Here is a 16,385-nt window from a genome sequence, read left to right as displayed (position 1 = left end):
GAGGTCAAAATTTATCGCCCATCACATAAAAAGCAGAGTATTTCTCATCTTGGGTAAAGAATGCATTAATCAGACGCTAAAGAACATAAAAAGAGACATTTTTTTTTAATTCTAAAAACTTGTTTTTCCTTAATTAAAAAAGAAAAAAAAACAAACAAACAAACAAACCCAGACGAGTATGTGGAGACTGTACGCTAAAAATATGATCCTTGTATTTTAAAATATCCTTCTGATAAAACTTTAATTACCATTACAGAAAAAAACCTGTGGAAAAAACATTTATAGAGAATGTCAGAAATTCCCAGTTGAATTTAGTATAGACAGGAAAACACCGTTCATTAAATACAGATAATCAGAACTATGTAATCTACTTTAGTAGACAGTTATAATGAAATCGGACTAAAACCGTGGAAGGAGTAGCGTTTTCAAAGCATCAACAGAAGGTTCTCCTTATAGTAACCATGACGTCTAATAAAATAAAACTCCAAGGTGCAGAATTATTTATCTCAGTACTGTGTACTTTTGGTCCTTTACACCGGGAATCAAATGAATCAAATTAATGATTAAATTAGCTTTTTTGTAAAGAACTCGGTCGTAAAAACGTATATATTATTGAAAAAAATATTGTACTTTTATTCATTGTATTAAATAAATTTTGGAAATAGCTCAAATATAATTTTGCAAATGCTTTTATTCAAGATAACTGGCAAGATTTAATAACAATAAAAAAACCCAAATATATTATTGTTTTTAGTAAGCTGCAAATATTTTATGTTTACTTGAATTTCAAACCCAACTTCTAAGAGTAACAGTTCTTTCAAGGTATTCCATTCTGTCACTACATCCACTTTTCCACTTCAGCGATTCGTACATAAATGATAATGATCTTTGAAAATGTTTTCCATAAAACGCATACAGAAAAAAGTTCATACTGAAACTGAAGTAATAGAGAATCTGAGAAATCTCCTGAATCAGGTGTTGTGTCATGCTGATATTGAACAAAGATTCGGATATTAGACTTGAAAGCTTGAATACATGACTCGGCAGGTTGAGAACAAGGAAAGTTGTAGATACGAGAAGCAATGTCCTGGTCACTCTCATTTGTTGCTTTGACCGCAGTGTCCTAAGCTTGACACTTTTGGCATCCCTGGGTGACAGGCATGCTTTTCGTTTCTCTTGAAATTTCACTGCCGTCCAGGCTACTCGAATGTTCATGTAACAGATCAGTACAAACGGAATCATCATGGTCAGGAAGGTGTCTAGCCAGGTGAAGAAATTCAGAAAATTGACGTATCTCATGTCAATTGTACATCGAGCGATTCCTTTTGAAGCAAACACTTCTAGGTCAGTAGTCCAAAGCGAAAAATTGTAAAGAAGCAAAGATGTCATTAGAAGCGTTAGAACAGTAATACGCTCTCGGACCTGGGTACAGAACAGCTTAGCATGCAAAGGATGACAAATGGCTACGTAGCGTTCCAGTGTGAAGCCAACAACGAACCATACAGACAAAAAGCTAGATATATACGTTAGATATGTAATGATTTGACAAATTCCTACCGAGGACAAAATATTTTCCATGGCACCGTCAAACCATGTGAGGAATAAGCAACTCAGGAAAATGTTATCTACACAAGCCAGAGCGAACAGGAATGTTGAAGATGAAGATCTTCGCAGCGAATTTGATGCAAAAATCAACATGGATACAAAATTTCCAAAAACTCCGACGATGACAATTAGAGGGATACATATATTCCTCATGGTTTTTATACTGAAAACGAAAGATTCCTCTGCTTCCATATGTTCTTGGACGAAGTAAGTTTCATTCGGAGGATGCGTATCCATGAATATGTTGTACTGACCTTTGGGAAGAGTGGAAGCATTGAGAAATAGATGTTTCATCGCATCCATCTATAATAAGTAATATCATATTACATCTTAATGAAACAAGACAATAACTATAATGGCAATCTAAAAAAATCAGGTGAACTTGAAAAGATTTGCATGTTTACATAATTTTTGAAAATTAATTAATACATATTAAAAATAATAATATATTTAGTATTGCAAAATAAATCTTTATAGTTTTAAACACAACTATTCCAGCCTTAAAGACCCAAAGTAATAAGTAATAAGTTAAAATTAATTAATTCATATTAAAAATAAACACGTGAATTGTATATTGATTCAAAAAGGACGACTCACCTGTTGCAAAGCAATGACTGAAAATATCACCTAATACGTGTTCTTGCTTTTTATCGATGAAAAAGAACACGTGAAGTTGAGGCATTATTTCATTGAGCTGCCTAACCAATGATATGGAAGTATGTTGTATATACTCGTATGAACGAAATCAGTCAAAGTAAAAAAAAAGGACCATTTATAAAATAAATAAATGGAGATATTTAAGCATTGAATTCATATTTTGGGACCGAAGACATCCCAAAATATGAATTCAATGCTTATATTTACATTCTTCTAATTTTTCCTCTTCATAATTGTTTATTTCAGTAATCTTTAATGTGAATTTAGCACCCTTCAAAACTGGTGTACGTCTATAAAAGACGTAAGAGCCGTTTGAGACGTTGCAAAATTAAATAACACAAACGAACATTGCGATGAAAAAAAGTGACAAATTTTCAGGGTTATAGTTTTTCGTTTGATTGAAATAAAGCATTGTACATTTTGGTGTACCTAGAGTATTGAAAGTGCATATAGTTCATACTGTTTATTCTAACGCGCGTTGACACGGTGTCGCGTGTGTTATAGAATTTTGAACGTTGTGAATTTCTAGTGGATTTCATAAGGAAAACTACACTTATGTAAATATAAAAGAATGTAACTCAACTCAAGCAAATTTGATTAGCCCACATGACTATTTTTTGTGAAAAATATTTGTTCAATTAAGCATAAAGAGTATATCATTTTTAATTTTATTAAAAATAAAAAGTTTTCACTTAAGATATCTATGATATTGTCAAGTATGTTGCATCATCATAGTTCCTTTTGGTTCCTTATGGAAAATACGGCCTCATTAGTCAAGTATGTTGCAGTCTGAGAGATTTATTTTAATTTTTAGAGATGGTACCGGGGATATTAGAAGGATAAAGATGAATTTTATTTTTAAGTATTACCGGTTGATATATTGGGAGTCAGTATGGTATCAACTTCCAACATTGAATCGATTAACCATCAAATTCATGCTTTAATCTTAAAACTCGTACAAATCATGCGAATCTGTGTAACGACTTCGCTCGAGGACAACATTAATTTCTGTAGATGACGACAAGGAGCACACGGCGGCGTGACCGGTCGGCAGGGGATGCTCACTCCTCAGTGACACCTGATCCCAACTTTAATGTTTGGAGGTACTTGTTTGCCCTGTTCATATTTTGTATTCATTATTTGTTTAATAGACTTTTGAGCATGAACAATGTTCATTATTTCATTAGATTTTAAGATGCAATTATTGGATGCCATTCTAGAAACTTTTATCTTACCAGGACATGACTATTCTACACTGTACTAAATCATGATTGGTACTCACTTGTGCCTTAGAAAAAAAGCATGTACTGAGATTAAGCCCTCCCCCGTTTTGCAGGCATACACTAGTCACTGGATCTTCATGAATGGGTAATAGTTAATTATTTAAGGACTCATTGCTTTTGAGTTCGTATTCCATGTTTCGAAGTCATTTGTTTTGGTTGGCTTTGGATATGAAAGCGAAAAAAGAATATTTGTGTCATTTTTCATTTTTTGTGCACAGATTTTGATCTTGAAAACGAGAACTGTAAAGCAATTTCGTGATATTTTTATCCATTTGTAAAAAAAAAAAAATGATCTGCGATTTTTCATTTTTTTTCCACCAATAATACACTATGCATACTTACATAGTTCAAAAATTAAATTGCAGAGAAAAATGTTTGCGAATAAGGAAAGGTTGAGAAATTCTTTGATATTTCTAACACGAGGATAAAAAATAATTTATAATGTCTTTGTGAATTGAAAAGAAACTTTCAACTAAGAAGCAGATTCTTGCCCCCGCTAAATATAAACAGGTCCGATGTTTGCTTGAAGCTAAATTGTGGGGTAATATTACCTATTTTTATCAATTATTACAAAAATCTGAAAGATAGGAACTCCAAACAATTTATAACCTTGGATTACTTATATTGCCCTAATTCTGTTGGTATGATAAGTATATACGGTCCATGATCAAAATCTTTAGATAATATGTTACCTTCAAAGGATTTTGTTTCTATTTTTGATCTTCTTTATTGCATGCCATTCAATTTAATCAATACATGTACTTTAGCTATAACATACCTCTTACTAGTAATTGAAAAATGATGTGGAAAAAGATATAGAATCATAACTTGTAAAATTATGATAAAAAATCTTGAAAAAAAAAATGGCAGAATTTTACCCAAATTTCCCCAGCTTCACTAAAATAAACCTATGATGTTGCAAATTGACTTCAATTGACAAGAAATTAAATTTAAACATTGATATTTTAACATTGAAATATTTATTTATTTCATTAATTTTGTATTTTGTCTATTGTAAGCAGATCTTGTTTTATGATATTGTACTTTTCAAAAATCCGTTTGTGTCAGCGAAAACCTGAGTAAACGTCACCTTTAAGTGACGAGAAATTAATATCAACATCGATCGTTGTATTATTTCAATTCATACTGATGTATCATATTCCGTACCAGATGATTTTTATTAACAAGTTTTGATTGACTAAAAAACAAAAACAAAATAATAATAAAAAAACAAAATAGAACAGAAATCCTGTTAACGTATTCACTCATGAAAGAACAAACAAATGGAAAATGTCAATACAATTTTTACTACTCGAAATAACGAAGCCCATTCAATATATTGCCGATGCACGGAATATAAGAACAACGTTAATGCATTTACTTCATCTTCAAGCTAGATTAAAAGTTGCTATTGATTGGAAATTAACACAATCGATATCAAAGCTTGAGCAACACTTTTCATAAATCATTTTGTAAATAAATGGAAGTCTCATTTTTATGCTTACCATTTCCTCTACATTTTTTTTCAAGTCAAGAAAACCTGAAATAGAAAGAACTATCATAACAACAACAAAAGGATTTTAAAGGACTCTTAGTAAAGCACGTTTGAATTGTAAAAGACACTTTAAAAGTTTAAATAATTGACGTTTTATTTAAGTGATTCACATTCCTCAAGTCTTTATAAAAAACATTGAATTTTGTAACTTAATTTAACGGACATAACGAAAAACGCCTAAATGATCTTTCAAATGACAGAGTTTCAGAAATTGTTTTAGTTTTGTCGAAAGATTTTGACAGACAAAGGGTTAAAGGCTGAAAGGGTTGAAATTTGAATTTAAAACTTGAGAGTATAAAAAACAAAACAAAATAATAAATTCAGTTAACTTGGCTCCGGTGTTTTGTTTTTATTTCTGAAAAAAAATCCTGTTTTATTCCTTTTTTTTTATTCTTATGAAAAAATATGTGACCCTCCAAAGAATCCCCTACTCTCTGTGATTTGAAAATAATGAATGCGCGAGGATACATTTTACAATATATTCGTAAATTTTCTTGATTAAAAAAAAGTTTTAACTTCTCATATCTCTTACACAAAATGCACTCACGTACTAAGCAATATCTATAAAAAAAACATATGTTATATGTGATCTTAAAAGAACTTTATCAGAAACGTATAAAACTAAGGGTTTGGTTACAAACTACTGGGCAATTTAATCCAATGACATTTTAAAAATCATCACAATGCAGATAAATAACCAAAAGAGTATTGACACAGAATTAGGTATTATGTTTTCAAACTTGCATCTTTAAATAGAACTCTACAATTACGTTTTTTTTTTCTCTTGTTCATTTTTCTTTGATAGGGGTAAATTAGGGGACATATTTTTTAAAGATAGCTATGACAAATATATATTTTAATATCCCTGAAACTTGTCAAAATACCTGATAAAAAATATAGATATAGTTTATCCTAAACTATCTTCGTACATGCAGTATCTAAAATACCATGCATAGAACGAAGAAAGATATGGAAATGCCCCTTGAAAAGAAAATCAAATTTATAGAACCAAATCCTCTCAAGAACACAAACGCTATAATTTCCTTTGCTATCTTCACCATCTGTCTGTAAATTATCCTTGAACGTGATAACACGAATGGACGTAAGAATAGACTTCCTTTGATATTGTCAGCGGTACAAAGGAGTACTTTTCCGAGGAGAATAGATATTTAATAGTCAGAAAAATAGGGTTGGAGGAGGTACATTTTTTATGTGCTTTGTGTCCTCTGAGATTAATTATGAATTTAGAACATCTTGCTTGAAAAGTCAACGTCTTCTGGTAGGTACCATAACAAAGAAACCCTAGAAAAACACATTTGCCATTTATTATACAGAATTGCTCATGGAAAGATACGTGACTACATTGAATGCGATATATAAATGTATTGTTCTCATGGATTGCAAAGGTACATGATAAGGAAATGAAACTACGAGATAACATAGGCAGGAATACTGACTACTTTGGACCCCCAACACACGTGTTATAGTCCAAAGTCTAATTATAATTTCACTTTAAAGAGGATAGGGGGTCAACAAATTATTTTTTATTAACCACCAGATATAACTTAAAGTTTGGGATATGACATCTTAAGCTGTCAACTATCAGTTTTAGTTTTAATATTTGATCATTTTATTATATCTTTATATGGAGCTCTTCTTCTAAAGGAGATCAAAATAGTCTAAAAATGGCCACAACCACCCAGCCCCTTTAGTGTCTGTCTCCCGATTGGGATCCATTGTGTTTCGCAAGTGCATCGAGAGCACGTTTATTTGATAAAAGAAAATTCGAAAAATTATGTTCTGAGAACATTAAAATTCTCAAGAGATATCAAAAACGTCACGAAGATATCGGCGATTAATTTGTCTTGTCATATATATGGGTCATTTTCAAAAAATGTCTACTTTTTTGTCTTTTGATCAAAAAAATAGGAAAAACATTTTTTAGAGTGAAAGTTTTTTTCCCGTTGGTTAATATACATGGTCATACAGCTTATAAGTTATTTTATGATCATCTCCCAGGTGTTTTATAAAAAATATTATATGCATTCTGAGTAAAATTTAACTGTAAAACCATGTCACATTAACAAAAATTTTATAACGTGCTTATTTAAATGATAGGGAAAATATTACCATGTGAAGATATGTACAAATTTTGCACCTCATATTAATTGATTGTTTTACTTATGCCGCCCACTAAATACTAGTATTGTGCATTTAATGTTCAGGAAGTGACATGTCCCTCCAGTTTATGTCATTCCTGTTACCAAAAAGAAAATGTTAAAATAAAAGTTATCTCACTTTCCTAGGAACTGTTTTCATGATCCACAATATATCATCATTTTCTATTGTCTCAAGTTTATGAGCGCCATGATTTGAAAGTGAGTAAAGAAAGGGTTCAAAGGTCGATACGTTTGTCTTATTGGTAGAGTATAATGAAACTATGTCCTATCTGTTACCTTCTTAATATGCAAGTACTCTTTAAATTGTTTATTCTGCTAAAACAATTAGATTAACTAAGCTACAAAGAAATTGTTTCAATGTCTCAATGATGCAAAAAAGAGTACGTTATACTAACTAATTGGTGATTTATATGAAATATGTCCATCCTGTTACTGTCATTCCTGTTACCATTAATATGGTAACAGTAAGGAAATCTGGACTTCATATCTTGAGTTTTAACAATAAAAACAATTACTTTTATTTTTCTAAGTAATATAAGTTTAATAACACATGTTAAAAAACTTCGTAAATCATATTGAAGTATGTTAGTGCTTCAAATAGTGCCATTACTACTTAAACATGCACTCTTGTAACAGAATGGACAGAAATTGTAACAGGAGGGACAAATTATCCTGGTATTTATATACCGATTTAAGTTTTATCATTTGTTGTTCTTAAAATTATGAAAAATTCTTAGTTTTGCAACAGCACAGAGTACCTTTAATAAACAAAAATTGAAGTGATAAATATTTTAATAGCACTTTACAATTAAACTTCGTAAAAGGATGGACATAAATGTCTTTTATTGTCTCGAATTTGCCAGATATGACAAAATCATGTTTTTATTCTACATTTATTTCTCTTTTCCTAACCAATAAAGTTAAAAAAATGTCAATTTTTCTTTAAAATGTAGATTTCATTGTCCATCCTTTACACTGTTTTGTCCATCCTGTTACTGTTTTGTCCTTCCTGTTACCCGAGTCCTTACTGTTACCAGTATATTTTCCTAGTTTAAATTGCTTTGGCAGAGCACCTGTTTAAATAACTTTCTGTAACTGTTTATTATAATCACAAAAATAATGTACAAGAATGTTTTTTTCAACTATAGCATATAAATATTCAGCAATAAGGCATTTCATCAAGAAAAACCCATAGATTTTGCTTCTGTTTGGTATATGGTAGTTTGACATGCTTTTTTTAAATGCTCATATATTAAATAAATGTCAAACATCTTGGCATTCAATGATATTTTTTTCATTTTTTGACGATATACAAAAGATTATTTGATAAAAATTTTGAAATAGAGTTTTACAGCTCTTTTTATGAAAGTAACAGGAAGGACATTAAAATTTAAATGACTAAGATAAAATGTCAATATTTTTTAAAAGAAATATTTTCTTTTATGCAATGCAGTGGATTTTAGGAGTTTATTACTATATCATTCAAATAAAGTTGAAAAAATCATAGTAAAACCACTTTCATTTTTCAAAAATATGTCATTCAAAAAATAGACATTTTTTGAAAATGACCCATTATATATGTGTCCGTATGTGAAGCCTAAAGGAGTCAAACTACTCTTCAGAAAAACTTTAATTATTCATTGAACGTTTTGAAATTCTAAAAAAATGTTTCAATTTACACGGTGAACTGTGTAGCATGCATAATTTTTGTACTATCAGATGGATTGTTTTTGGCTTAGCACGGTAAAAGATCTCAACTCCATTTTCTGTTTGAATTCCATTGCTAATGCATCAAATTCTTTTGATATGATATATGTAAGAAATAAAGTATCATTTTAAAACATCTGTCGGGATATAAATACGGGTTGGTCATGAGATTAAATTCCATAAAGCCCGAAGGGTTTAATTCACCGATTATGAATAGAAATGACATAGCCTTGTATTATTAACTAAATTATCAGTTATGTCATTGATATACAGGAGGAATTGGAAAGGACCTAGAACAGAACCTTGAGGAACACCTACTGATATTGGTTTAAAATTTGAAAAGAACCCATTTACAGCCACTCTTTGAACTCTATCATCTAAATAATTTTCAATCCATTTTAATAATGTACCTTGAATTCCATAAGATTCTAGTAGACCTTTATGCCAAACTCTATCAAAAGCCTTTGAAATATCACAGAAAATGAATATAACATCTTTGCCTTTGTCTAAATTAGATATAATTGTATTATAAATTTCCACTAATTGGTTGACAGTTGAGTCATTTGGTTGGAATCCTGACTGGTATTTTGTTAAGATATTGTTTTCTAATATAAAATTGTACAAATATTTAAAGATAATTTTTTCCATAATTTTGCAAACAACACTAGTTAGTGAAATTGGCCTGTAGTTATTAACTAAGTCAGGACTTATTTCCTGGTTTCCCTCTCCCGAACGACTGGATACAAATGGGAAGACTAAAACCATTTTAACCCCAGAAAAAATTTTTATGCATTCTGCGAAAAAAAAATGAATTTTTGAAAATTCAGCATTGATTTGAAAATTTTCTCTGAAATTTTTTGCAAAAATTTTCATCTTTATAATTAGGGAATTTAATTTGGTATTTGCGACCGTTAATGCTGAATTAACGGTCGCAAACTGAGTTTTACCGGCGACGAGTAATTGGAGCCGGTAAAACGGATGTTTGCGACCGTTAAATCAGCATTAACGGTCGCAAATGCCAAATTAGAAGATAGTTACAGTGTATTCCCATTCTAATGCAATATATGCATTCTGTTTGTTGCTTACATCTTATTTTGTTGAGTTTTGTGACATGAAATACGTCACGGAGCATTGTGTTTTTGCGTCGCTCTATTATGACGTCACAATGAAAAGCTTTCTGCCTCGGTAATGCTCGTTTTACAGCTTCAAACATCAGTGCATTAGTCAATAAAACTGTGTTTTGCAAAACAATTGCTTTAGAATATTGGTTTATACGAGGGGTGATCAAAAAGTTCGCGAACTAATTGAATAACTTCCATAAAAGAAACAATATTGGGTTTTAGTGTTGATTATATTTTAACTTAGTCCTCTCCGATTTTAATGCACATCTGCCACCGATCTGCTCATGCGCGAATCACGTGACCCCCTCCGCAGCGTTCTGTCACAAAAGCTGAAAGATTTTTTTGAGTTTTATATTTCTTTCCATTTAAGTTTATTTTTATAACAAGAACGGTTCATTTGTCAGAAATTGTCAAATCTCGGCAGCAGAATGGGTGGATAAGAATATCTTTTCCAAAAATAGGCATGGCGACCATCAAAACCGAAATTTTCTGTCTCGGTAGAGACGTTTATTCAAGATGGATAGAGAATGGATGCCTCCTTTTTAAAAGTAAACGATATCTTAGTTTTTAATAATTATATCATTGTTGATATATTCAACTATTTTTCAAAACGTAAATTGGCGGTATTTGATAACAATTTACATAATTAAAAACACAATTCTTTTCAAACTTGCTTTCACTGGGCAACTTAAAAAGTATCATTTTTAACCATCTGCCTTCCTCCACTAAAACCATCAATCGAAACATTGATTGAATTTATAGGGAGTCGTTTGTCTTAATAAACTGTGTACAAACTATTATACGCTACTTCAAAGAGATTTCTAAGATATACCATAAATTTTACAGTAGTTTGTTGAACGAGTACGACTGAGACAACCATTTTTCGTCACAAGTAACCTACATAGTGACGTCATTTTCACATTGTGACGTCACAACCACGGAGCAAAACTTTTTTCAGCATATACTATTTATAGAACTTGTGTATGGATATGTGTGTACCAAATTTTTTTCTAATCTGAATTTTGGTTTTGTAGATATAGAGATAGTTCGCGAACTTTTTGATCACCCCTCGTGTGTGTTTTCCCCTCATTAAATAAATTCTTTAAGATTATCCCCGATCCATAGGCATTTTATTATTTAAAAAATATTATTTTATTCAAATCACAGAAATAAGATGAGGAAAAGAAAATTAAAATGAAAACTTTTTAATTGTTCGTCTGAACTTTAATGTCCCTATCAGAATTTTATACTCATTGTTAACAATATCTGTGGTGACGCCAACACTTGCCGGTGGAGGGGCTACATATTTGTATACTCGGCATATACACTGTAGGACCACAGGGCACTTATGTGACAGCATCTATGCGGCCTTGATTCATAGGCTTCAGCCGAAGGAAACGAACCCGCAAAATAAGGATCAACTCATTGATGATTGCTCTACGTCTTTAGAGCAGACGCTCTGGTCACAAAAGAAAAAAAAGTGTTTTGAATGATATGTTTATCCTTTGTTTCGCTTCAGTAAGAATTAAATGACGTTTTCTTCTTATAATACGAAAATGTGATAGCGTGAGACAGACACAATAAGATTTATCGAAGTTAATATTAGAAAAAAGAGACACAAAGTCGCTTATCAAGACTCTGAATTTAGCCTTGACCTTAAGAACAGGAAGTTGATTTTAGAATGTGTCAAGATGATTCTCTCTTGAACCAGAAGCAGGAGTAATAGCATTGGCATTAAAAAAAATACTTACAGCTAAAATGTATGATCACAAATATGTTTCATTGGTCTTACATGTAGTTACTGTGTAGCACGATCTATTATAGCTTATCAAATGTCAAAACAAACCCCTTTGTGCCCCCACCCCCTCGAAATGTTTCCTAGCTACATGTTATTGCCTGCAGCAAAAAAATCTAGCTTTACTTCGTTTCTTTTTAATAGAAAAAGAACCATACCATAAGACAAATGTATATTGTACACTAACTACGAGAAATCAAAGTGGACCGAATTCAAATACATGTAAGTGTTGCATTGACATTCTGCGTAAACAGTTTTGTTTTACATTAATTTTTTGCTGTTATCAATCGCGGGTTAAGTGATAAAGGATAGGAACATTTCATAAAGCTTCAGCAGTTATTATACAGTGTAAATATGAAATCAAATCTCCAAAGTATTGAACGATCAACCGACAGATTTCCGATTAACCTATGACATAAAAGTTACTTGTTTCGTTTCTGTGAAAATGAAAACACGTTTTCTTGTCACTACAATTATGAAACGTGCAGTCTTCGAAGACATTGTATTAGAGGAAAATAATTAAATGCAGAGTGTTTATTTAAAAAAAAAAACAAACAAACACTAATCTGCTTTTCATATTAATCAAATAAATTTTGTATATGACATTATTTGAAAAGAATAATTTTGTTCCAAACATAACAACATAACTTTTATGCTATGCAGAATCTTGTTTGCAAAATACAGATTTGATAATTTTCTTTTTACTTTGAGAATAATTTCTAGATTGATAAATATTTTGGTAGAAATATTTTAGTGAAATAACGTTTATTTCATGTTGAACGCTATTAAAACACCTAGTATATGGTTGATCATTTGTCGGGCTCAAAGGATCGGCTGTGGAAAGTAGTGTAGCCCCATTTATGACACCCTGTGTTTAACTATTAATTAATATGATTGTATTGCGTATATCGACCAAAAATATCAATTCTGAAAGATCTTGATCAAATTCAAAAGTATGCTAGTATATGGAAGGAACAAATATTTACCATTTTTATGCATATATAGCCATATTTGAATTAAAAGAAAAACTTTTCGATTAAGTAAAAAAAAAACTATGTTATCGCAAAAGCATCAAGAAATTAAACTGTTTGATAGGTTCTGCCTAAATAGTAAATATGAAATTCTAGAGGAGCCAAAACCATCAGTTCATACATACACATAATCGTCAAACTTAAAATCTGAAAGCTAGTGAAATAATGAGGCAATTATTGATGATTATGTAACAAATATCCTTTGTTCTACATTTTGCCTGTGTTTGTTATTCTTCCCACCTACATTTTTAAATGAACTTGTTTGCTTCATTACTGTCATTTATTTTTAAAATTCTTTTTTGGAAATAGTACTGATGAAGTATATAAACAAATTCAAGCTCAAAAGTTCATTAAACAAAATGAATTTGGAGCAAAAGCAAACACCAACCCTAAAACATAAAAGATTGGATCAGGTGCCATGGAGGAGTGAGCACCTCCTGCCAATTGAAGATAAAAAAAAAGCAATGGTAGTGTGCACTAAATTTATTCCAGCTTCTGGATAAAATGATAAGCAAAGCTTTTTTAATCGGATCTTATAAATCAGAAGTTACTATATTTGAAATAATGAAGTTAAAATGCTCGACTTTTATGCACATTTGGTATAAAATCAAAGGAAAATTAAAGTTTCCAATGGATAATTAAAGGAAGAATTGATTTTATATATGTATACTTATATATTCTGTTTTACTTCAATATTCGAAATTGAGACCCATTTATTTATCTTGTGGTTTTAAAAGGACAAGAAATGTTCATAGGAATATAGTAATTAGTCACGTCTTCATAACTGTGAGTGGAATAATTAAAATTGACAATTTTAGGTATTACTGAATCGACAGTTCTCTACAATTAGAATCTATTTGAGTCGAGAAAGTGAAATTGACGCAAGTAATAACCCGGATTCGATAAATATGGAAAACTAATAATAACCTAATAATACACAATCATGTCAGAATTAATGATTTCTAATCAAGCTGACATTATTATGTCAGAACAAATTATGTATTAAGAACATCGTGATAAAATTGCTGATACATGTATAATTGAAATCTATAAATTTCTTATAATTGCAAAAAAGCATATCAATTAAAATTATAATTTCACGTATCACTTTATGATAAAAAATGAATTTAAAAGTCAAATTTTGGTCTGAATTTAACAAATTAAAAAAAAAAAGGAATAAATAATGTATGAACTAACATTCGGAGACAGAAGGAAAGAAATATGAGGTGACATTGGATTTACCTTTTAGAAAATAATTTTTCTGAGCTTTTCTATTCCAGGATTTTTATATCAAACTAAAAAAAGTTGCTGGTCCATCGATTTTTGACATTTGGTAATTTTAACGTTGAAAAAAAAAGCCGACTATTATTCTACATTTAGATATAACAATACGTCGTCAATATATATATTGACGACGTATTGTCAATTAACGATGGTTATCTCAATTCCTATGTCGATACGATATATTCTGGTGAGCTGGAAATAAAAGATACCACAGAGTCTGACACACCTGTTTCATACTTGGATGTTTTACTTGAAAAAGACGTTAATGGTAATCTAACGACCAAGCTCTATGGTAAACGTGATGACTTTAACTTTACTATCGTCTACTTCCCTTACTTATGCAGCAATATACCTTCATCACCTGCATACGGCGTTTATATATCTCAGTTGATTCGATACGCAAGAACATGCTATACATCTGAACAATTTCTAAAAAGAGGTAAATTATTGACAAAGAAGTTGATGAAACAAGAATATCATCAGTCTCGTTTAAGGACATACGCAAGGTACCTTACCAACTTATGATTTTTCAGGATATTCTTTATGTAAGATTATAGTGGCATCCCATCCGATGTTCATAGACAAAAAAATCAACATGCATTACCAGGGGTATTTGGAAGATATCAATTTGTGAAAACCTTTGCATTTTTCAAAGAAAAATATACAAAAAGTTACAAAACATAATTTCCAGATTTTCCCCATCAAAATTTGTTTTAGAAGAGATGTAAAAATCCATATACATGTATAGACATTAAAAGTATTTCACACAGGTCCTTCATTTAGTGGAACTCCGGGGAAGAGCCCAATAAAGTTCAAACTAGGTTGCGTATGAACTTAAAGTCATCATTTCTTAATTTTTTTTGGTCGATACAATGACCTTGTCAGCAAATACAATTTATCATTGAGTCAAATACTGACTGACGTTTTTCATCTTTCTTGTTAGTCCATTATTTATACCGGAATTAACGACGGATTTTTTGTTATTTCCCGGTCATGACAAGGAACACACGGCGAGTGTGACCGGTTGGCAAAGGATGCTCACTCCTCCATGGCACCTGATCCCACCTCTGATGTTTTGGAGGCCCGTGTTTGATCTGCTCCTATTTTGTATTGTTTTATGTACATTGATATCGGGTGTTGTTCGTTATATCTCCATATCCTTAATGTGTCTGAATATTGCTTTAGAGCTCCAAGTTGCAAGCGTATGTTCTATGAACGAACAGTTCATCAAAGTAAACAATTCGATTAAACAATAATTTCAACAGTCTCAAATAACATCATTTTGTAAATACTATGATCTATACATGACCTTGTCAGTAAATAAAATGTATAAAATCGACTACTATCTGAGGTTTTTCATATTACCTGCTAATCCAATGTCTTCATAATGTATTATTAAACGATTGTTCTGTTTTCTCGATCATGACGAGGAACATAAGTTGGAGTGACTAGTCAGCAAGAGATGCTTACTCCTCCATAGCAACTGATCCCACCATTGATGGTTTTAGACTTCTCCCGAATGATATTGTTTTTTTTTGGTTTTTGAGCTTGACACTATTTCCATGATTGATTAAAACATTTTTCAGAAAAAAAAATCATATCAGCTGATGTCTACAACAAAAAATATTGTTCTGCAGATATCGCGTGCAAAATACAAATTTATCAGATAATTTGAATTTAAAAATACACACTAATACATAAAATCTCTTTTATAGTGTTTTAATGAAATAATTTTTTTTCCAATGTGTCAATTCATGTCAATCCATGTCTCGAAAACTGCAGAAATCCCTCTTCTTGTCCCTCATTTGTAGGGCAACAAGTACGGCTGACTTAAGTACTGTAGCACTATTATCATTACATTAAGCGTTCAACTGTATAATTATTTTTTTTCTTTTTTGTCGACCACATATATCGATTCTAAGAAAGCTGATTACAATTTATCAATCGAAATGAAAGAGTTACATTGAAAATACATACATGTATATTCATAATATTTTCTTTTACATGTACATATAGCAACATTTTTATAACAATGTTTTTGTAAGTGTTGCGAAAAACATCGGAATAGATTGTGTTGTTGTCAATAGTGAACACCCTAGCATTGTTAAAATCTGTGAAAACATCAAAGATAAGGATGTTGTTGAATCGTTTTCTTTTCACCCTGTAG

At 31.0% G+C, this 16,385-nt stretch overlaps 1 protein-coding gene across 1 annotated transcript; it reads right to left on the bottom strand.

Moving 5' to 3' along the window:
• Window positions 1-737: 737 nt before the first annotated feature.
• On the bottom strand, window positions 738-1,818 carry LOC134279059 (FMRFamide peptide receptor frpr-18-like). Its single transcript, XM_062761397.1, has one exon. The coding sequence runs from the start codon at window positions 1,795-1,797 to the stop codon at window positions 787-789; it is 1,011 nt and encodes a 336-aa protein (XP_062617381.1). The 5' UTR covers window positions 1,798-1,818; the 3' UTR covers window positions 738-786.
• Between the last annotated feature and the right edge of the window lie 14,567 nt (window positions 1,819-16,385).

Source organism: Saccostrea cucullata, unplaced genomic scaffold, assembly GCF_032062105.1.
Source record: "Saccostrea cucullata isolate Sc308-1 unplaced genomic scaffold, CSIRO_AGI_Scuc_v1 ctg388, whole genome shotgun sequence".
NCBI classification, from domain to species: domain Eukaryota; kingdom Metazoa; phylum Mollusca; class Bivalvia; order Ostreida; family Ostreidae; genus Saccostrea; species Saccostrea cuccullata.
Note: the sequence above shows the minus strand (reverse complement) of the source record. Positions and strands in the feature narration are given on the sequence as shown.